This window comes from Numenius arquata, unplaced genomic scaffold (genome assembly GCF_964106895.1).
Source record: "Numenius arquata unplaced genomic scaffold, bNumArq3.hap1.1 HAP1_SCAFFOLD_1213, whole genome shotgun sequence".
In the NCBI taxonomy this organism is placed as follows: domain Eukaryota; kingdom Metazoa; phylum Chordata; class Aves; order Charadriiformes; family Scolopacidae; genus Numenius; species Numenius arquata.
Window position 1 is genome coordinate 1 of NW_027414084.1, and position 23370 is coordinate 23370.

Here is a 23370-nt window from a genome sequence, read left to right on the forward strand (position 1 = left end):
GGCCCGGATCCCCCGGGTCCCCTCGAGATGTGGGGCCCGGACGCCTGGGGTCCCCAGGCGTCCGGGCCCCACATCTCGAGGGGACCCGGGGGGTCCGGGCCTGTGGGGTGGGGGGTGTCACCACAGCGTGTGTCCCCCCCCCAGAGACGCTGCTGAACACGCGGCTGGAGACGAGTGACCTCAAATGGACGGTGTATCCCCCGGGGGAGGGACAGGTGAGGGGACACCGGGGGGGGGGGACACACACGGGGATGGGGGGGACACAGGGACATGGGGGGACATGGGGGGACACGGGGACATAGGGGGACACGGGGATGGGGGGGACATGGGGAGACGTGGGGGGAGATGGGGATGGGGGGGACATGGGGGGACACAGGGACATGGGGGGACATGGGGGGGACACAGGGACGGGGGGGACATGGGGACATGGGGGACATGGGGGGACGTGGGGGGAGATGGGGATGGGGGGACATGAGGGGACATGGGGGGACGTGGGGGGAGATGGGGTTGGGGGGGACACGGGGACAGGGGGGACACGGGGACATGGGGGGACGTGGGGGGAATGGGGGGGACATCGGGGGGGATCAGGGGACGGGGGGACATGGGGGGACACGGGGACATGGGGGGATGTGGGGGGAGGTGGGGATGGGGGGGACATGGGGGGACATGGGGGGACACGGGGATGGGGGGACACAGGGACATGGGGGACGTGGGGGGAGATGGGGTTGGGGGGGACATGGGGATGGGGGGACACGGGGACATGGGGGACATGGGGGGAGATGGGGATGGGGGGACATGGGGGGACACGGGGATGGGGGGGACACGGGGACATGGGGGGACATGGGGGGACACAGGGACATAGGGGGACATGGGGAGACGTGGGGGGACACGGGGATGGGGGGGACATGGGGGGACACGGGGACGTGGGGACAGAGGGACATGGGGGGAAGTGGGGGGAGATGGGGGGAGATGGGGATGGGGGGACATGGGGGGACACGGGGATGGGGGGGACACGGGGGGACACGGGGACGTGGGGACAGAGGGACATGGGGGGACGTGGGGGGAGATGGGGTTGGGGGGGACATGGGGATGGGGGGGACACAGGGACGGGGGGAACACGGGGACATGGGGGGACGTGGGGGGACACGGGGGGGCCCCAGGGATGGGGGGGACATGGGGACAGAGGGAGCGGGGCGTCTCCACCGCCGCTCACCTCCCTGTCCCCCCCCCCGCCGTGTCCCTTATCTGTGACCCCCCCATGTCCCCATGTCCCCCCCTTCCTAATGTCCCCCGTGTCCCCCCCTGTGTCCCCCCCATCCCCTGCTGTCACCCCCCGTCCTTAATGTCCCCCCCATCCCCCCTGTCTTCTTTGTCCCCTGATGTCCCCGTGTCCCCCCCGTCCCCTAATGTCCCCCCCATCCCTGATGTCCCCCCCATTCCCTTGTCCCCTGATATCCCCCCTCCCTAATGTCCCCCCCTGTCCCCTGATGCCCCCCCCGATGTCTCCCCCCTTCCCCTGTCCCCTGATGTCCCCCATCCCTAATGTCCCCCCCATCCCCCGATGTCCCCCCCCATCCCTGATGTCCCCCCCCATTCCCTTGTCCCCTGATGTCCCCCCCTCCCTAATGTCCCCCCCGTCCCCTGATGCCCCCCCTCCCTGATGTCTCCCCCCTTCCCCTGTCCCCTAATGTCCCCCCCATCCCTGATGTACCCCCCTGTCCCCTGTGTCCCCCCCCATCCCTGATGTCCCCCCCATTCCCTTGTCCCCTGATATCCCCCCTCCCTAATGTCCCCCCCTGTCCCCTGATGTACCCCCCCGTACCACGATGTCCCCCCCATCCCTGATGTCCCCCCCATCCCTGATGTACCCCCCTGTCCCCCGTTTCCCCCCCCATCCCTGATGTCCCCCCCATTCTCTTGTCCCCTGTGTCCCCCCCATGTCCCCCCTCCCTAATGTCCCCCCCGTCCCTGATGTACCCCCCTGTCCCCCGTGTCCCCCCCCATCCCTGATGTCCCCCCCATTCCCTTGTCCCCTGTGTCCCCCCCATGTCCCCCCTCCCTAATGTCCCCCCCGTCCCCTGATCCCCCCCCATCCCTGATGTCCCCCCCTTCCCCCATCCCTTAATGTCCCCCCCATCCCTGATGTACCCCCCTGTCCCCCGTGTCCCCCCCCATCCCTGATGTACCCCCCATTCCCTTGTCCCCTCTGTCCCCCCCCAATGTCCCCCATCCCTGATGTCCCCCCCTTCCCCCATCCTCTGATGTCCCCCCCGTCCCCTGATCCCCCCCCCCTTCCCCCGTCCCCTGATGTCCCCCCCTGTCCCCTGATGTGTCCCCCCCCCCCCGCCGCCGTGTCCCCCGCTGTCCCCGGGCGGTGGCAGTGGGAGGAGCTGAGCGGGCTGGACGAGGAGCGCCAGGCCTCGGTGCGCACCTTCGAGGTTTGTTCGGGGTTGGGCCCCCCCGGCCCCCCCCAGAACAGTTGGCTGCGCTCGGGGTGGGTGCCGCGCCGGGGGGCCACCCACGTCTACGCCGAGCTCCGCTTCACCCTGCTGGCCTGCGACAGCCTCCCCCGCCGACAGCGTCGCGCCCCCCCGCGAGGGGACGCCCCCCCGGGGACGCCGACGCCCCCCCCACACGGGGACACCCCCACGGACACCCCCCGCCACGGGGACAGCCCCCCGAACACCCCCAGGGACGCCCACGGGGATGGACCCCGCCACCAAGATGCTCTGGGCGATGGTACCGGCAACCGGGATGTTCCTAGCAACCGCCCCGGCAACCGGGATGCCCCTAGCAACGGTCTTGACAATGACCCCGGCAACCGGGATGCCCTTAGCAACTACCCCAGCAACCAGGATGCCCTTAGCAACGGTCTTGACGACAACCCCAGCAACCGTGGTGCCCTTAGAAACGGGCCCAGCAACCGGGACGCCCTTAGCAACGGCCTTGGCAACGGTCCCAGCAACATCCGTTCCCATAGCAACGGGCGCAGCAACCATGATGCTCCTAGCAACGGCCTTGGCTACGGTCTTGGCGACCGGGTTTCCCTTGGCAACGGGCCTGGCGACCACCATACCCTTAGCAACGGCCCTGGCAACCACGATGCTCCTAGCAACAGCCCTGGAAATGGTCCTAACAACCTTGATACCCTTAGCAACAGCCCTGACAACCGCGATACCCTTAGCAACGGCCCTAGCAACCACGATACCCTTAGCAACAGCCTTGGAAATGACCCCGGAAACCACGATGCTCCTAGCAACAGCCTTGGAAACGGCCCTAACAACCCCCATACCCTTAGCAACGGCCCTGGCAACCACGATCCTCTTAGCAACGGCCCTGGCAACCACGATACCCTTAGCAACGGCCTTGAAAATGACCCCGGAAACCACGATGCTCCTAGCAACAGCCTTGGAAACGGCTCTAACAACCCCCATACCCTTAGCAACGGCCCTGGCAACCACGATACCCTTAGCAACGGCCTCGACAATGACCCCGGAAACCACGATGCTCCTAGCAACAGCCTTGGAAACGGCCCTAACAACCCCCATACCCTTAGCAACGGCCCCGGCAACCGCGATACCCACGGCAACGGCCGCCCCCGCCGCAGCCCCTTCCCCCCCCGCCCCTGCAAAGAAACCTTCAACGTCTTCTACCACGAGGCCGACGCCGACACCGCCACGGCCCTGACCCCCCCCTGGATGGAGAACCCCTACGTCAAGGTGGACACGGTGGCGGCCGAGCACCTCTCGCGTCGGGGGGGGGCGGCCACCGGGGGGGGACGCCCGTCCGGCCGCGTCAACCGCAAGACCCTGCGCTTGGGGCCCCTCAGCCGGGAGGGGTTTTATTTGGCTTTCCAGGACCTGGGGGCCTGCATGGCCCTCCTCTCCGTCCGCCTGTACTTCCAGCGTTGTCCCGAGGTCACCGCCCGCCTGGCCCGCTTCCCGGCCACCGTTCCCCGTGAACTGGTGGCCCCGGTGGCCGGCAGGTGCCTGGAGGGGGCCGTGCCGGTGGGGGCGGGGGCCCCCGTTATGTATTGCCGGGAGGACGGGAGGTGGGCTGAACCCCCCGCCCAGGGGTGCGTCTGCGGCCCCGGCAGGGAACCCGACGGGGGGCTGGGGTGTCGCGGTGAGTTTGGGGGGGGGGGGGGGGTGTTGTTTGGATCCTGGGGGGGTTCTAGAGGGGTCCTGAGGGGATCTGGGGGGGGTCCTGGCGGTCCCTGGGGGGGTCTGGGAGGGTTCTAAGGGGGTTCTAAGGGGATCTTGGCGTCTCTGGGGGGTCTTGGAGAGTTCCAGGGGGGTCTGGGAAGGTTCTCGGGGGGTTCTAAGGGGATCTTGGGGTCTCTGGGGGGTCTGGGAGAGTTCCAGGGGGGGTCTGGGAAGGTTCTAGGGGGGTTCTAAGGGGATCTTGGGGTCCCTGAGGGTCTCTGGGGGGTCTGGGAGAGTTCCAGGGGGGGTCTGGGAAGGTTCTCGGGGGGTTCTAAGGGGATCTTGGGGTCCCTGGGGGTCTCTGGGGGGTCTGGGAGAGTTTCAGGGGGGTTCTAAGGGGATCTTGGGGTCCCTGGGGGTCTCTGGGGGGTCTGGGAGAGTTCCAGGGGGGATCTTGGGGTCCCTGGGGGTCTCTGGGGGGTCGGGGAGAGTTCCAAGGGGGGTCTGGGAAGGTTCTAGGGGGGTTCTAAGGGGATCTTGGGGTCTCTGGGGGGTCTGGGAGGGTTCCAGGGGGGCTCCAGGGGTCCCTAGGGGGGTCTGGGAGGGTTCTAGGGGGGTCCTGGGAGTTCTGGGGGGCTTTTTTGTTGGGGGGGGTGGAGCAGCCTGGGGTCTTTGGGGGGGCTCAGGAGGGTCCGGGGGGGGGGGGGGCTTGGGAGGTGCCAGGAGGGTCCTTGGGGGGGCTCTGGGAGACTCGGGGTGGGGGGGGAGTTGGAGCATCTTGGGGGTCTCTGGGGGGGGTCTCAGGATGGGCTGGGGGGGTTCTGGGGATCCTGGGGGGGCTCATGGGGGACTCGGGGGGGGGGGGGGTGGGGGGGGGGTTTAGAGCATCCTGGGGGTCCCGGGGACCTTCTACCACCTCTTTTTCCCCCTCCTTCCTCCCCCCCCCAAGCCTGCCCCCCCGAAACCTTTAAGGCGGAGGCAGGGGGGGGGTCGGTGCGAGCCCTGCCCCCCCCTCAGCCAAGCCCCCTCCCCCGGGGCCACCTCCTGCCCCTGTCGCCCCGGATTCTACCGGGCCCCCGGCGAGGGACCCACGCTGCGCTGCTCCGGTCAGTGTTGGGGGGGGACACGGGGGGGGCACGGGGGGGCTGGGGACGTGGGGGGGATGTGGGGGGACACGGGGACATTGGGGGGGACACGGGACGGGGGGGATGTGGGGATGGGGGGGGAGATGGAAGGACGTGGGGGGAAATAGAGGGGGACTTGGGGGACATGGGGGGGATATGGGGAGGGCCTGGGGGGCTGGGGACGTGGGGGGGACATGGGGGGACACGGGGACATTGGGGGGGACACGGGACGGGGGGGGATGTGGGGATGGGGGGGGAGATGGGAGGACGTGGGGGGACATAGAGGGGGACTTGGGGGGCATGGGGGGGCATGGAGGGGCACGGGGGGAGCTGGGGACGTGGGGGGGACGTGGGGGGGACACGGGGACATTGGAGGGGACACAGGACGGGGGGGGAACGTGGGGATGGGGGGGAGATGGGAGGATGTGGGGGGACATAGAGGGGGACTTGGGGGGCGGGGGGGGCATGGGGGGGCTGGGGACGTGGGGGGGGACGTGGTGGAGCACAGGGGGATGTGGGGGGGGACTTGGGGAGGGGTGTGGGAGGGGGATATGGGGGGGATTTGGGGACATTGGGGGGACATGGGGGGGGCTGGGGACTTGGGGGGGGACATGGGGGGGACATGGGGGGGCGCGGGGGGACATGGGGGGGACACATGGGAGGGGCTCAGGGGTCTGGGGACACGGGGGGGGCACACGGAGGGGGATATGGGGGGGAACGGGGGGGGGTGTGTGTGGGGACATGGGGGGGCACAGAGGGATGTGGGGGGGGCATGGGGGGGGTGGGGGGGGGGGGCCGGGGGGGGGAATATGGGGGGGGCCTGGGGACATGGGTTGGGGGGGGAAATAGGGCCGGGGGGGGGGCCTGAACCCCTGGGTCCCTGGATTTGGGGGGGGGTGTCCTCCACCCCATGGGTGCTGGCCCCCCCCCCCCCCCCACTTACCCCCCCCCCCTTCTCCTCATTTCTCCCCCCCCCTCCAGCCCCCCCCTCGCCCCCCCCGCAGCCTGGTGGCCCGACTGAACGGTTCAGGGGTGCGGTTGGAATGGAGCCCCCCCTTAGACGGGGGGGGTCGCCCCGACCTCACCTACGCCGTGGGGTGCCGGGCCTGCCCCCCCCCCGCGCCCCCTGCGGCCCCTGCACCCCCCTGACCTTCCTCCCGGGGGCCACCCCGCCTGCGCGCCCCCGGCGTCACCGTCACCGGGCCTCCGGGCCGCTCGTCACCTACGGCTTCTCCGTCAGCGCCACCAACGGCGTCTCACACATGGCCCCCCCCCGCGCCCCCCGGCCCCGAGATCAACGTCACCGCCGGCAGGGACGGTGAGAGGACGGAGAGGGGGGACGGGACACCCCAAAATCCAGCCTGGGACCCTCAAAACTGAGCTGGGGCTACCAAAATCCAACCCGGGGCCACCAAAATCCAACCCGGGGGGCATCAAAATCTATCCTGGGGGCACCTAAGCCTGCCCTGGGACTCCCCAAAACCCAACCTGGGACCTCAAATTTCATCCTGGGGCCACCTAAACCTGCCCTGGGACTCCCAAAACTCATCCTGAGACGCCCAAAAACTGAACTGGGGCCACCAAAATCCAACCCGGGGGCTACCAAAATCCAACCTGGGGCCACCTAAACCTGCCCTGGGACTCCCAAAACTCATCCTGAGATGCCAAAACCTGAGCTTGGGCCACCAAAATCCAACCTGGGACCTCAAATTTCATCCTGGGGCCACCAAAATCCAGCCTGGGGCCACCTAAACCTGCCCTGGGACTCCCAAAACTCATCCTGAGATGCCAAAACCTGAGCTTGGGCCACCAAAATCCAACCTGGGGCTACCAAAATCCAACCCGGGGCTACCAAAATCCAACCCGGGGCCATCAAAATCCATCCTGGGGGCCACCTAAACGTGCCCTGGGACCCCAAAATGCATCCTAGGACCCTGAAACCAGAGCTGGGGCCACCAAAATCCATCCCGGGGCTACCAAAACTCATCCTGGGGCCACCTAAACCTGCCCTGGGGCCCCAAAAACCAAACCTGGGACCCCAAAATCCATCCCGGGACCCAAAAACTGAGCTGGGGCCACCAAATTTCATCCTGGGGCCACCTAAACCTGGCCTGGGACCCCCAAAACCCAACCTGGAACCCCCAAAACTCATCCTGGGACCCCAAAAAACTGAGCTGGGGCCACCCGAATTCATCCTGGGGCCACCTAAGCCCGGCCTGGGACCCCCAAATCCATCCTAGGACCTTAAAACCCGAGGTGGGGCCACCAAAATCCATCCTGGGGCCACCAAATCCAACCTGGGGCCACCTAAACCTGCCTTGGGCCCCCCCCCCCCCCAAAATCCATCCTGAGCCCCCCCCAAACTCATCCTGGGACTCCGAAACCTGAGCTGGGACCCCCAAAATCTACCCTGGGACCCCTGAACCTGGCCTCGGACCCCTAAAACCCCAACCCGGGACCCCAAAACCCACCCCAGGACCCCTCAGGGACACCCCTCACCCCCCCCCCCCCCCAGACCCCCCCCCCGAGAACACCCTGACCCCCCCCGCATTGTTCCCCCCCCCCCCCCCCCAGTGCCGCTGCCCGTGTACGACGTGGTGCGGATCGGGGGGTCCCCCACGGGGGTGACGCTCTCGTGGCCGACCCCCCCCCCCGGCCCCCCCCGGGGGCAACGTCCTCGACTACGAGGTCAAGTACTATGAGAAGGTGAGGGGGGGGGGGACACGGGATGGCTTTTGGGAGGGGGGGGGGGGGTGTCTGAGGAGGGGTCTGGGGGTCATTGGGGGGCTACTGGGAGCTCCTGGGGGGTATTGGGGGGCTCCTGGGGGGGGGGGGCTCATAGGAGAATCGAGGGGGGGTTCCAAGGGATATTGGGGGGAGCTGGGGGGCAAGGGGGGGGACCTGGGGGTCACTGGGGGGCTCCTGAGGGGCATTTGGGGGGGCCTGGGGGTAACTGGAGGGCTTCTGGAGGGCATTTGAGGGTCCTGGGGGGGCATTTGGGGGTCCTGGGGGTGTTGGGGGGCTCATAGGAGCATCGAGGGGGGCTTCCAAGGGACATCGGGGGGGGGCTGGGGGGTAAGTGGGGGGGCCTGGGGGTCACTGGGGGGCTAATGGGAGCTTCTGGGGGTATTGGGGGGCTCCTGGGGGGCATTTGGGGGTCTTGGGGGTGTTGGGGGGCTCATAGGAGCATCAAGGGGGGGTTCCAAGGGCCATCGGGGGGGGGCTGGGGGCCAAGTGGGGGGGCCTGGGGGTAACTGGAGGGCTTCTGGAAGGCATTTGGGGCTCCTGGGGGGGCATTTGGGGGTCCTGGGTGTGTTGGGGGGCTCATAGGAGCATCGAGGGGGGGCTTCCAAGGGACATCGGGGGGGGGCCTGGGGGGTAAGTGGGGGGGCCTGGGGGTCACTGGGGGGCTAATGGGAGCTTCTGGGGGTATTGGGGGGCTCCTGGGGGGCATTTGGGGGTCTTGGGGGTGTTGGGGGAGCTCATAGGAGCATCAAGGGGGGGTTCCAAGGGCCATCGGGGGGGGGGCTGGGGGCCAAGTGGGGGGGCCTGGGGGTAACTGGAGGGCTTCTGGAAGGCATTTGGGGCTCCTGGGGGGGCATTTGGGGGTCCTGGGTGTGTTGGGGGGCTCATAGGAGCATCGAGGGGGGGCTCCAAGGGACATCGGGGGGGGCTGGGGGGCAAGTTGGGGGGCTTGGGGGTCACTGGGGGTTCCTGGGGGGGTCCCTGGGGGGGTAAGGGGGGGGGTCCCTAGGGTATTGGGGGTCCCTGGAGGTTCCTGGGGGGGTCCCTGGGGGGGTATGGGGGGGGGTCCCTGGGGGTATTGGGGGTCCCTGGGGTATTGGGGGTCCTTGGGGGTTCCTGGGGGGGGTCTCTGTGGGGAGGGGGGGGGGCCTGACCCCCGCAGGCGGGGGGCGGGGAGGGCCCCCCCATGTTTCTGAAGGTGCCGGCGCCGCGGGCGGAGCTGGGGGGGCTGCGCCGGGGGGGGCTCTATGGGGTGCGGGTCCGGGCCCGCTCCGAAGCCGGATACGGGGATTTCGGCCCCGAGACCGTCGTCACCACCCAGGGCGCCGGTGAGCACCCCCAAAACCCTTCCTCCCCCCCCGGGACCCCAAAACCTCCCCTGGGAACCCCCCCAGACCCACCCTGCACCCTAAAACCCCCCCGGGACCCCCCCCAAACCCACCCCAACTCCCCTCCCCCCCCAGGACCCCCCCAAACCCCCCAAACACCCACATACCCCCCTAAAACCTCCCCTGGGACCCCCCCAGTCCCACCCTGCACCCTAAAACCCCCCCGGGACCCCCCCCCCAAACCCACTCCAACTCCCCCCCCCCCCCAGGACCCCCCCAAACCCACCCCAACTCCCCCCCCAGGACCCCTCCAAACCCCCCAAACACCCACATACCCCCCTAAAATCTCCCCCGGGACCCCCCCAGACCCACCCTGCACCTTAAAACCCCCCCGGGACTCCCCCCAAACCCACCCCAACTGCCCCCCCCCCCCCGGGACCCCCCCAAACCCCCCCAAACACCCACATACCCCCCTAAAACCTCCCCCGGGACCCCCCCAGACCCACCCTGCACCCTAAAACCCCCCCGGGACCCCCACCCATCCACCCCAACTCCCCCCCCCACCCCGGGACCCCTCCAAACACCCCCAAACCCCCCTCAAACCCCCAAGATCCCAAACCCCCCCCCCGGAACCCCCCCAAACCCCCCCTTGGGACCCCCTGGGCTCCCATTTTGGGACCCTGGGGACCCCCCCCCCGGTGTGTCCCCCCCTGGCACTGACGGCTGCCCCCCCCCCCGCAGAGGGGTCTCGGGGGGAGCACGGGGGGCTGGTGGCGGGGGGCGGCCGCCCTGGGGGGGCTCTTGGTGCTGGCGCTGCTGGCGGGGACCCTGCTCTGCTTCAGGTGAGGGGGGGGCCAGGGGAGGGGGGGGGGCAGTCCTGGGGGGGGGGTCCCTGGGGGGAGATGGAGCATTCTGGTGGTCGGTGGGGGGGGGGGGGTTCTGGGGGTCCTTGGGGGGGGCTCAGGGGGGCTAAGGGGGCTTTGGGGGGGGGAATTGGAGCATCCTGGGGTGCCATGGGGGGGTCCTTGGGGGGGCTAGGGGGAGACTGGAGGGGTTCTGGGGGGGCTCAGGGGGGCTGAGGGGGCTTTGGGGGGGGGAATTGGAGCATCCTGGGGTGCCATGGGGGGGTCCTTGGGGGGGGCTAGAGGGAGACTTGGGGGGGTTCTGGGGGTCTTTGGGGGGGGCTCAGGGGGGCTGAGGGAGCTTTGGGGGGGTCCTGGGGGTCCCAGGGGGGTTTGGGGGGCCTCTGAGGGTCTAGCGGGGGGCTGGAGAGGGGCTGGGGGGTCCCGGGGGTCCCAGGGGGGCTGGGGGGTCCCGGGGGGGGCCTGAGGGGGTCCTGGGGGGGGCATTGGGAGGATCTGGGGGGGCCCTGGGGGTCCCTGGGGAGCTCCTTGGGGTCTCAGAAGAGGTTGGGGGAGTCTGGGGGGGCCCTGAGGGTCTCGGGGGGGGGGCTGGGGAGGGGCTGGGGGGTCCCTGGGGGGGTCCCGGGAGTCCCAGGGGTCCCAGGCAGATTTGGGGGGGCCCTGAGGGTCTCGGGAGGGGGGGCCCGGGGAGTCCCTGGGGGGGCCCAGGGGGTCCCCATGTGTGTGTGTCCCCCCCCCAAGGCGCTACAGCCACCGGCACAGGGAGGACACGGATCGGCCCGGCCCCCACGGTGAGTGTCACCCGGGGTCACCTGGGGTCACCCGGGGTCACTCGGTGTCCCCTCCCCAGAGGGTGACAGAGTCACGGTGTCCCCATCGTGGTCGTGGGGGAGGGCTGTTCCCATCCCCGGTGTCCCCAAGTCCCCGTCCCCCCCCCCCCACGTCCCCATGGTGACGGTGACAGTGACGGCGACACCGTCCCCGTGTCCCCTCACCCCCCTGGGGTGACAGTGATGGTGACGGTGACACTGTCCCCGTGTCCCTGCACCCCTGGGGGTGGTGATGGCCCTGTCCCCGTTGTTCCCACACCCCCCTCGGGTGACAGTGGTGGTGACGGTGACACTGTCACTGTGTCCCCACACTCCCCTTGGGTGACAGTGACAATGACGGTGGCCCCTGTCCCCGCGTCCCCACACCCCCTTTGGGCGACGATGATGGTGACGGTGACACTGTCCCCGTGTCCCCACACCCCTGGGGTGATGATGATGGTGACGGTGACGGTGACACTGTCCCCCTGTCCCCACACCCCTGGGGGTGGTCTCGGTGCCCCCATGGTGATGGTGACAACAATGGTGTCACTGTCCCCGTGTCTCCACGTCCCCCTGGTGACCATCTCGGTGTCCCCACGTCCCCCTGGGGTGATGACGATGGTGACGGTGACACTGTCCCCGTGTCCCCACACCCCTGGGGGTGGTCTCAGTGTCCCCCCGTCCCCATGGTGACGGTGACAGCAATGGTGTCACTGTCCCCGTGTCCCCACACCCCTGGGGTGACGGTGACAATGACAGTGTTACTGTCCCCGTGTCCCCACATCCCTCTGGGGTGATGACGATGGTGACGGTGACAGTGTCCCCCTGTCCCCACACCCCTGGGGGTGGTCTTGGTGTCCCCATGGTGACGGTGACAACAATGGTGTCACTGTCCCCGTGTCTCCACATCCCCCTGGTGACCATCTCGGTGTCCCCACGTCCCCCTGGGGTGATGACGATGGTGACGGTGACACTGTCCCCCTGTCCCCACACCCCTGGGGGTGGTCTTGGTGTCCCCACGTCCCCATGGTGACGGTGACAGCAATGGTGTCACTGTCCCCGTGTCCCCACACCCCTGGGGTGACGGTGACAACGACAGTGTCACTGTCCCCGTGTCCCCACATCCCTCTGGGGTGATGACGATGGTGACGGTGACAGTGTCCCCCTGTCCCCACACCCCTGGGGGTGGTCTTGGTGTCCCCATGGTGACGGTGACAACAATGGTGTCACTGTCCCCGTGTCTCCACGTCCCCCTGGTGACCATCTCGGTGTCCCCACGTCCCCCTGGGGGTGATGACGATGGTGACGGTGACACTGTCCCCCTGTCCCCACACCCCTGGGGGTGGTCTTGGTGTCCCCACGTCCCCATGGTGACGGTGACAGCAATGGTGTCACTGTCCCCGTGTCCCCACACCCCTGGGGTGACGGTGACAACGACAGTGTCACTGTCCCCGTGTCCCCACATCCCTCTGGGGTGATGACGATGGTGACAGTGACACTGTCCCCGTGTCCCCGCCCCCCTGGGGTGACCACCGGGGGGGTGTGTGTGTGTGTGTGTGTGTCCGGGTGACAGGGGGGAAGCTGTACATCGACCCCTTGACCTACGAGGACCCCGGGGTGGCCCTGAGGGACTTCGCGCAGGAGATCGATGTCACCTGCGTCAAGATCGAGGAGGTCATCGGGGCAGGTGACGCCCCCCCCCCCCCCAAACCCTGTCCCCAACGGGGGGTCCCCAACACCCTGTCCCCCCCACCCTGTCCCCAAACCTGTCCCTAATGGGGGTCCCCAACCCCTGTTCCCCCCCCGTCCCCAATGGCGGGGGGTCCCCAACACCCTGTCCCCCCACCCTGTCCCCAGTGGGGTCCCCAATGTCCCCCCCTTGTCCCCAGGGGAGTTCAGGGAGGTGTGGGGGGGCTCGGGGGGGTGTCAGTGTCCCCAATGTCCCCCCCCTTGTCCCCAGGGGAGTTCGGGGAGGTGGGGGGGGGCTTGGGGGGGGGTGTCACTGTCCCCAATGTCCCCAATGTCCCCCCGTTGTCCCTAGGGGAGTTCGGGGAGGTGTGGAGGGGGTTCGGGGGGGGGGGTGAAGGATTTTGGGGAGGTGTGGGGGGGCTCAGGGGTGGTGGAGGATTTTGGGGAGGTGAGGGGGGGGCTCAGGGGGGTGTCAGTGTCCCCAGTGTCCCCCCCCCTTGTCCCCAGGGGAGTTCGGGGAGGTGTGAGGGGGGTTCAGGGGGGGTGGAGGATTTTGGGGAGGTGTGGGGAGTCTCGGGGGGGGGTGGAGGATTTTGGGGAGGTGTGTGGGGGCTCAGGGGGGTGTCAGTGTCCCCAATGTCCCCCCCCTTGTCCCCAGGGGAGTTCGGGGAGGTGTGCCGCGGCCGCCTGGCGCTGCCGGGGCGCCCCGAGACGCCGGTGGCGGTGAAGACGCTGAAGGGGGGGGCGGGGGAGCGTCAGCGTCGGGATTTCCTGGGGGAGGCCGCCCGCATGGGGCAGTTCCTGCACCCCAACGTGGTGCGGCTGCGGGGGGTGGTCACCGCCAGCGCCCCCGCCATGATCCTCACCGAGTTCATGGAGAACGGGGCCCTCGACGCCTTCCTCAGGGTACAGGGACATCACGGAAGGGGGGGGGGGACACAACATCGGGGGGACATGGGGACTTTGGGGGAGGTGGGGGGAGATGGGGACATTGGGGGAGATGGGGACATGGGGGGACACGGGGACATTGGGGGAGGTGGGGACATGGGGGGACACGGGGACATTGGGGGTGATGGGGGGAGATGGGGACATTGGGGGGATGTGGGGACATTGGGGGAGGTGGGGACATGGGGGGACATGGGGACATTGGGGGTGATGGGGGGAGATGGGGACATTGGGGGGGCGAGGGGAGATGGGGACATGGGGGGATGTGGGGACATTGGGGGAGGTGGGGACATGGGGGGACACGGGGACATTGGGGGTGATGGGGGGAGATGGGGACATTGGGGGGGCGAGGGGAGATGGGGACATGGGGGGACAAGGGGAGATGAGGACATGGGGGGACGTGGGGACATTGGGGGAGATGGGGACATTTGGGGGAGATGGGGACATGGGGGGACAAGGGGAGATGGGGACATTTGGGGGAGATGGGGACATGGGGGGACACGGGGACATTGGGGGTGATGGGGGGAGATGGGGACATTGGGGGGGCGAGGGGAGATGGGGACAGTAGGGGGAGATGGGGACATGGGGGGACATTGGGGGAGGTGGGGGGAGATGGGGACATTGGGGGGAGATGGGGACATGAGGGGACACGGGGACATTGGGTGTGATGGGGGGAGATGGGGACATTGGGGGGCGAGGGGAGATGAGGACATGGGGGGACGTGGGGACGTTGGGGGAGGTGGGGGGAGATGGGGACATTGGGGGCCGAGGGGAGATGGGGGGATACGGGGACATTGGGGGTGATGGGGGGAGATGGGGACATGGGGGGACACGGGGACATTGGGGGAGGTGGGGGAGATGGGGACATTGGGGGGCGAGGGGAGATGAGGACATGGGGGGACTTTGGGGGAATTGGGGACATGGGAACAGTGGGGGGAGATGGGGACGTGGGGGGGGACATAAGGACATTGGGGGACTTGGGTGGCCATGCTGCGGGTGACCCCCCATGTCCCCCTCCAGGGCCGGGTGGGGTCCTTGCCCCCCCTCCAGCTGGTGGCCATGCTGCGGGGCATCGCGGCCGGGATGCGGTATTTGGCCGACACGGGGTTCGTTCACCGGGACTTGGCCGCCCGGAACATCCTGGTGGACGCCCAACTGGTCTGCAAGGTCTCCGACTTCGGGCTCTCCCGCGCCCTGCAGGAGGACAGCTCGCCCGACCCCACCTACACCAGCTCCTTGGTGAGGGGGGGGGGGGGGGCACCCCATAACTTGGGGGGTGGGGTGGAGTGTTGGGGTGGCACCTGGGTTGGGATCTCTCAAGGGTTGGGATCTCTTAAGGGTTGGGGTTCCACCAGGGTTGGGGTCTCTCAAGGGTTGAGGTGTCTCCGGGGTTGGGGTTTCTCAAGGGTTGAGGTTTCTCAAGGGTTGAGGTCCCTCCAGGGGTGGGGTCTCACCAGGGTTGGGGTCTCTCAGGGGTTTGGGTTCCATCAGAGTTGGGATCTCCCAAGGGCTGGGGTCTCTCCGAGGTTGGGGTCTCACCAAGGTTGGGGTCTCTCAAGGGTTGGGATCTCTCAGGGGTTTGGGTTCCATCAGAGTTGGGGTCTCTCCAGGGTTGGGGTTTCTCAAGGGTTGGGGTGTCTCCAAGCTTGGGGTCTCTCAGGGTGGGGTCTCACCAAGGTTGGGGTCTCACCAAGGTTGGGGTCTCTCAAGGGTTGGGATCTCTCAGGGGTTTGGGTTCCATCAGAGTTGGGGTCTCTGCAGGGTTGCGGTCTTTCCAAGGTTGGGGTTTCTCAAGGGTTTGGGTTTCTCAAGGGTTGGGGTCCCTCCAGGGGTGGGGTCTCACCAGGGTTGGGGTCTCTCAGGGGTTTGGGTTCCATCAGAGCTGGGGTCTCCCAAGGGTTGAGGTCTCTCCAGGGTTGGGGGTGTCTCCAAGATTGGGGTTTCTCAAGGGTTGGGGTGTCTTAAGGGTTGGGGTCTCTCAGGATTGGAGTCTCTCAGGATTGGGGTCTCTCAAGGGTTGGAGTCCCACCAAGGTTGGGGTGTTTCCAGGGTTGGGGCTTCTCAAGGGTTGGGGTTCCACCAGAGTTGGGGGTCTCTCCAGGATTGAGGGTCTCACCAGGGTTGGGGTGTCTCAAAGGTTGAGATGTCTGCAGGGTTGGGGTTTCTCAAGGGTTAGGATCTCTCAAGGGTTGGGGTTCCACCAGGGTTGGGGTGTCTTAAGGGTTTAGGTCTCTCAAGAGTTGGGGTCCCACCAGAATTGGGGTTCTCCTGGACAGAGGTCCCTCAAGGCTTTGGGGTCCCACCAGAGTTAAGGTTCTCCAGGTTCCCGTGTCCCTCAGGGGTTGGAATCTCTCAAGGGTTGGGGTCCCATCAGGGTTGGGGTCTCTCAAGAGTTGGGGTCCCACCAGAATTGGGGTTCTCCTGGACAGAGGTCCCTCAAGGCTTTGGGGTCCCACCAGGGTTGAGGTTCTCCAGGTTCCCGTGTCCCTCAAGGGTTGGGGTTCCTCAAAGCTTTAGCTTCTCCTGGACACCTGGGGTCCCTCGGGGGGTGGGTTCTTCCTTGGGGTTGGTGATGGGGAGTTTGGGGGTTCCCCACCTGTGGGGACACCCCACACCCACGAGCGCCCCACGGGCAGGGGGGGAAGATCCCCATCCGCTGGACGGCGCCGGAGGCCATCGCCCTCCGCAAGTTCACCTCGGCCAGTGACGCCTGGAGCTACGGCATCGTCATGTGGGAGGTGATGTCCTTCGGGGAGCGCCCCTACTGGGACATGTCCAACCAGGATGTGAGTCACCCCAAAACCTGGGGGGGAGGGGGCGAGGAGAGGAGGGGATGGGGGCACCCCCAAACTCCTGGGGTCCCCCTGTGGGGCAGGGGAGGGGGATGTCCTTCGGGGAGCGTCCCTACTGGGATGTGTCCAACCAGGATGTGAGTCACCCCAAAACCTGGGGGGGGGTGGGTGTGTCTCGGGGGGACACCCCAAAACACCCGGGTCCCCCCCAAAACCTGTGTCCCCCCCCAAAACACCTGGGGTCCCCCCCCAAACACCTGGGTCCTCCCTGGATGCCTGTGTCCCTTGGACGATGGGGGACAGTGGGGACACCCGGGTCCCGTGGGGGGGCTAGAGGGGAGAGGGGGGTCTCGGGGGGACACCCCAAAACACGCGGGTCCCCCCCAAAACCTGTGTCCCCCCCCAAAACACCTGGGACCCCCCCAAAACACCTGGGACCCCCCCCAAACACCTGGGTCCCCCCCAAATGCTTGGGCCCCCTCCTGGACACCTTGGTCCCCTATGGGGCAGGGGGTCCCCCAGATGCCTGGGTCCTCTATGGGGCAGGGACTTTCTTGGGCCCCACTGGGGCAGGGGGTCCCCCAGATGCCTGGGTCCCCCCTGGACCCATGGATCCTCCTGGACGCCTGGGTCCCCTATGGGGCAGGGACTTTCTTGGGTCCCCCATGGGGCAGGGGGTCCCCAGACGCCTGGGTCCCCCTGTGAGGATTTGGGGGGCCGGGACACCTGGGTCCCCTATGGGGCAGGGACTTCCTTGGGTCCTCCATGCTTGACCCTTGGATCCTCCCAGATGCCTGGGTCCCCTATGGGGCAGAGGGTCCCCCAGATGCCTGGGTCCTCTATGGGGCAGGGACTTCCTTGGGTTCCCCATGGGGCAGGGGGTCCCCAGACGCCTGCGTCCCCCTGTGAGGATTTGGGGGGCTGGGATTCCTTGGGTCCTCCATGGGGCAGGGGGTCCCCCGGACACCTGGGTCCCCCCTGGATGCCTGAGTCCCCCCCCCCAAGTAAGGATTTGGGGGGGCCGGGATTCCTTGGTCCCCTATGGGGCAGGGACTTCCCTGGGCCCTCCATGGGGCAGGGAGTTCCCTGGATACCTGAGTGCCCCCGGTGAGGTTTTTGGGGGGTCCCGGATGCCTGTGGCCCCCCCCCCCCCCCTCCCCTTGACCCCCTTGTCCCCCCCAGGTGATCAACGCCATCGAGCAGGATTACCGCCTGCCGCCGCCCCCCCGCTGCCCCACGGCGCTGCACCGCCTGATGCTGGACTGTTGGCAGCGCGACCGCAACGCCCGGCCCCGCTTCCCCGACATCGTCAGCGCCCTCGACCGCCTCATCCGGCACCCCGACACCCTGCGCGTCACCGCCCCCGACACGCACCGGTAACGGGGTGGGCGAGAGGGGGCTGGGGTACATGGGGTGGGGGGTGGGGGGTGTCACAGACGCCTGGGTCCATGGGTTGGGGGTCACAGGATGCCTGGAGTCGGGGGTGAGGGGTCCTGGAAGCCTGGGGTCCTGGGGTCGGGGGGGGCACAGGGTGCCTGGGTCCGTGGTTGGGGGTCACAAGATGCCTGGGTGGGGGGCACAGATGCCTGGGTCCATGGGTGGGGGTCCTGGAAGCCTGGGTCCATGGTTGGGGGTCACAAGATGCCTGGGTGGGGGTCACAGATGCCTGGGGTCAGGGGTGGGGGCCCTGGAAGCCTGGGGTCCGGGGGCCAGGGGGGGCACAGATGCCTGGGGCCAGGGGTGGGGGTCCTGGAAGCCTGGGTCCATGGTTGGGGGTCACAAGATGCCTGGGTGGGGGTCACAGATGCCTGGGGCCAGGGGTGGGGGTCCTGGAAGCCTGGGTCCATGGTTGGGGGTCACAAGATGCCTGCGTGGGGGTCACAGATGCCTGGGGTCAGGGGTGAGGGGTCCTGGAAGCCTGGGTCCATGGTTGGGGGTCACAAGATGCCTGGGTGGGGGTCACAGATGCCTGGGGTCAGGGGTGGGGGTCCTGGAAGCCTGGGGTCAGGGGTGGGGGTCACAGGATGCCTGGAGTCGGGGGTGAGGGGTCCTGGAAGCCTGGGGTCCTGGGGTCGGGGGGGGCACAGGGTGCCTGGGTCCATGGTTGGGGGTCACAAGATGCCTGGGTGGGGGTCACAGGACACCTGGGGTCCTCTTAGGACAGGGGGTCATGGAGATCTGAGTCTGTGGGTGGGGGTCACAGGATGCCCGGCTCCCCTTTGGGTGAGACTTCTGGGACGCCGTGGGGCTGACCCACACCCCTGTGTCCCCACAGGCCGTCCCCACCCCGGCTGGCCCCCCCCCGGCCCCCCAGGTCCCCCCGGGGGGACCCCTTTCGCCTCGGTGGGCGAGTGGCTCCGCACCCTCCAGCTGGGCCGGTACGAGGAGACCTTCAGCAGCGCCGGCGTCACCAGCCTGGAGCTGCTGCCCCGGCTGCGCAGCGAGTATGGGGGGGGGCTGGGGGGGGCACGGGGGGTCGGGGGGCACGGGGGAGCATGGGGGGGCACGGGGGTGGGGGGGACGTGGGGATGGGGGGGGACCTTCAGCAGTGTTGGGGTCACCAGCCTGGAGCTGCTGCCCTGGCTTGCGCAGCGAGTATGGGGGGGCTGGGGGGGGGTGCAGGGGGATGGGGGGCACGGGGGGGCATGGGGAGGTCGGAGGGGCTGGGGGGGAGTGGGGGGACATGGGGATGGGGGGGACACGGGGGTGAGGGGGGACACAAGGAAGGGGGGGGACATGAGATGCACATAGGGCCTAGGGGGGTATGGGGGACATGGGGATGGGGGGGATATGGGGACGGGGGGGGGAACATGGGGGTGTGGGGAGACAGAAGGGACATGGGGTGGGGGGGTGACACAGGGGTGGGAGGGGACACGAAGATGGGGGGGGCCATGGGGGTCACATGAGGTATAGGTGGGTACGGGGACTTGGGGGGACACAGGGACAGGGGGGGACATGGGGATGTGGGGTGAAATGGGGGACTTGGGGGGGACATTGGGGGATATGGGGGTGTTGGGGGAGACAGGGGGGGCGAGGGGACACGGAGGTGACCCCCGTTGCCCCCCCCCAGGGACCTGCTGCGCATGGGGGTGACATTGGCCGGCCACCAGCAGCGCATCCTCGACAGCGCCCAGAGCCTGCAGAGCCCCCCCAAGGGGGACCCCCACTTCTGAGCCACGCCCCTGCCCTGGCCACGCCCCTTCCAAGATGGCCACCGGGACACCATGGACCCGCTCGGAGGGGCTGGGCCCTGGTTGAGTCACCAAGATGGCCACCAAGCCGAGATGGCTGAACCAAGATGGCTGTCGTGCCAAGTTGGCCACCCCAAGATGGCCACCAAGCCAAGATGGCTGAACCAAGGTGGCCACCAAGCCAAGATGGCTGCCCCAAGATGACTGCCAAGCCAAGATGGCTGCCCCAAGATGGCCACCAAGCCAAGATGGCCGCCCCAAGATGGCCACCAAGCCAAGATGGCTGAACCAAGATGGCTGCCAAACCAAGATGGTCATCCCAAGATGGCCACCAAGCCAAGATGGCCACCCCAAGATGGCCACCAAGCCAAGATGGCTGAACCAAGATGGCCATTGTGCCAAGATGGCCACCCCAAGATGATTGCCAAGCCAAGATGGCTGCCCCAAGATGGCCACCAAGCCAAGATGGCTGCCCCAAGATGGCCACCAAGCCAAGATGGCCACCCCAAGATGGCCACCAAGCCAAGATGGCTGCCCCAAGAGGTCACCAAGCCAAGATGGCCACCCCAAGATGGCCGTTGTGCCAAGATGGCCACCCCAAGATGACTGCCAACCCAAGATGGCCGCCCCAAGATGGCCACCAAAGTGTGACTTTGCCCCGTGATGTCACCGTGACATCACCGGCGCCAATTACATCATCGCCCACGGGCTCCAGGTTGGTGATGTCACAGGGAGGTGGGCGGGGCCTGGCCTGTGATGTCACTGCCGGCATCTCATTGGCCCTTCCCCGGTGATGTCATAAGGGCCCCTGATGATGTCACAGCGCTTTGGCCCCGCCCTTTCCCTTCAACCGATGAGGGTGGGGCTGGGGAAAGGCCACGCCCCCGGGGGGGGAGGGGGCGCGTGGTCCCAGTGGGTGGGGCCTGTTTGGGGGTGTGGTCCCCGATGGGCGTGGCCGCGGGTGGGCGTGGTCCCCGATGGGCGTGGCCGCAGGTGGGCGTGTCCCGGGCAGTTCTTTCTCTTTTTATTGGTCGGTTTTTGTGGCTTTTTTTTTTTTCACCGATTCTGGGACTTTCCGGCCCAAAACGGGAGCCAATAAAAAGCGGCGGCTCCTCCCTGCCCCTCCCCCCCCCCCCCGCGGTATGCAAATGAGGGGGCGGGGCCAGGCCGGGGGAGGGTGTCCCCAAGGCCACCACGGTCCTCCTCATTGTCCCCGTGGTCCTCGTTGTCCCCAAGGCGTCCCCATGGCCCCAGGTGTCCCCAAGGGCCACCACGTTCCTGGGGGTCCCCGAGGCCACCACGGTCTCCAATGTCCCCAAGGGCCACCACCATCCCAGGTGTCCCCATGGTCCCCGTTGTCCCCAAGGGCCACCATCATCCCGGGTGTCCCCATAGCCCCAGATGTCTCCATGGCCCCAGGTGTCACCAAGGGCCACCGTGATCCTGGAGGTCCCCAAGGCCCCCGTTGTCCCCAAGGCCACCACGGTCTCCAATGTCCCCGAGGCCACCACCATCCCAGGTGTCCCCATGGTCCCAGGTCTCCCCATAGTCCCAGGTGTCCCCACGTTCTCCACTGTCCCCAAGCCCACCACATTCTCCACTGTCCCCCGGGCCACCACCATCCCAGGTGTCCCCATAGCCCCTGTTGTCCCCATGGCCCCAGGTCTCACCAAGGGCCACCATGATCCTGGGGGTCCCCAAGGCTCCCGTTGTCCCCAAGGCTCCCATTGTCCCCAAGGCCCCCGTTGTCCCCAAGGCCACCACCATCCCAGGTGTCCCCATGGTCCCCATAGTCCCAGGTCTCCCCATAGTCCCAGGTGTCCCCACGTTCTCCAATGTCCCCAAGCCCACCACGTTCTCCCATGTCCCCAGGGCCACCACGGTCCCCGTCGTCCCCGTGACCCCAGGTGTCCCCACGCTCCCCAGGGCCACCATCTTCTCCATTGTCCCCAGGGCCACCACACTCCCAGCTGCTCCCCTTGTCCCCACGGTCCCTGTTGTCCCCATGGCCCCAGGTCTCACCAAGGGCCACCATGATCCTGGGGGTCCCCAAAGCTCCCGTTGTCCCCAAGGCCCCCGTTGTCCCCAAGGCCACCACCATCCCAGGTGTCCCCATTGTCCCCATAGTCCCAGGTCTCCCCATAGTCCCAGGTGTCCCCACGTTCTCCAATGTCCCCAAGCCCACCACGTTCTCCACTGTCCCCAGGGCCACCACCATCCCAGGTGTCCCCATAGCCCCTGTTGTCCCCATGGCCCCAGGTCTCACCAAGGGCCACCATGATTCTGGGGGTCCCCAAGGCTCCCGTTGTCCCCAAGGCCCCCGTTGTCCCCAAGGCCACCACCATCCCAGGTGTCCCCATTGTCCCCATAGTCCCAGGTCTCCCCATAGTCCCAGGTGTCCCCCCGTTCTCCAATGTCCCCAGGGCCACCACGTTCTCCACTGTCCCCAGGGCCACCACCATCCCAGGTGTCCCCATAGCCCCTGTTGTCCCCATGGCCCCAGGTCTCACCAAGGGCCACCATGATCCTGGGGGTCCCCAAGGCCCCCGTTGTCCCCAAGGCCACCACCATCCCAGGTGTCCCCATAGCCCCTGTTGTCCCCATAGCCCCAGGTCTCACCAAGGGCCACCATGATCCTGGAGGTCCCCAAGGCTCCCGTTGTCCCCAAGGCTCCTGTTGTCCCCAAGGCCCCCATTGTCCCCAAGCCCACCACGTTCTCCACTGTCCCCAGGGCCACCACCATCCCAGGTGTCCCCATAGCCCCTGTTGTCCCCATGGCCCCAGGTCTCACCAAGGGCCACCATGATCCTGGGGGTCCCCAAGGCTCCCATTGTCCCCAAGGCCCCCGTTGTCCCCAAGGCCACCACCATCCCAGGTGTCCCCATTGTCCCCATAGTCCCAGGTCTCCCCATAGTCCCAGGTGTCCCCACGTTCTCCAATGTCCCCAGGGCCACCACGTTCTCCACTGTCCCCAGGGCCACCACCATCCCAGGTGTCCCCATGGTCCCAGGTCTCCCCATAGTCCCAGGTGTCCCCATGTTTTCCAATGTCCCCAAGCCCACCACGTTCTCCACTGTCCTCAGGGCCACCACCATCCCAGGTGTCCCCATGGTCCCCATAGTCCCAGGTCTCCCCATAGTCCCAGGTGTCCCCACGTTCTCCAATGTCCCCAAGCCCACCACGTTCTCCCATGTCCCCAGGGCCACCACGGTCCCCGTCGCCCCCGTGACCTCAGTGTCCCCATGCTCCCCAGGGCCACCATCTTCTCCATTGTCCCCAGGGCCACCACACTCCCAGCTGCTCCCCTCGTCCCCACGGTCCCTGTTGTCCCCATGGCCCCAGGTCTCACCAAGGGCCACCATGATCCTGGGGGTCCCCAAGGCTCCCATTGTCCCCAAGGCCCCCGTTGTCCCCAAGGCCACCACCATCCCAGGTCTCCCCATAGTCCCAGGTCTCCCCATAGTCCCAGGTGTCCCCATGTTCTCCGATGTCCCCAGGGCCACCACGGTCCCCGTCGCCCCCGTGACCCCAGGTGTCCCCACGCTCCCCAGGGCCACCACCTTCTCCGTTGTCCCCAGGGCCCCCCAGCTCCCAGCCGTCCCCCCGCTCCCCCGTCTCCCCCCTCCCCCAGACGTCCCCCCGGTCCCAGGCGTCCCCCGCCAGGGCCCCCGCCGTCCCCTGCAGGGTCCAGGCCAGCAGGGCCAACCTCAGGCGGAGGTGGGGGGTGTCGTGTCCCGTC

General features: G+C 67.9%; 1 protein-coding gene across 1 annotated transcript; it reads left to right on the forward strand.

Annotated features, from left to right (window-relative positions):
* Positions 1-144: 144 nt before the first annotated feature.
* On the forward strand, positions 145-19613 carry LOC141477735 (ephrin type-B receptor 4-like; the record flags this gene model as incomplete). The annotated part of the gene is given in 16 exon segments (XM_074166980.1): positions 145-215; positions 2382-2578; positions 3608-4125; positions 5095-5138; positions 5140-5217; positions 6251-6400; positions 9213-9342; positions 11364-11635; positions 12455-12701; positions 13362-13609; positions 14669-14887; positions 16285-16434; positions 17623-17816; positions 18669-18682; positions 18755-18884; positions 19511-19613. Coding segments are annotated over 16 exon segments (2765 nt in total), but the record flags the coding sequence as incomplete, so codon positions are not given.
* Positions 19614-23370: the final 3757 nt, after the last annotated feature.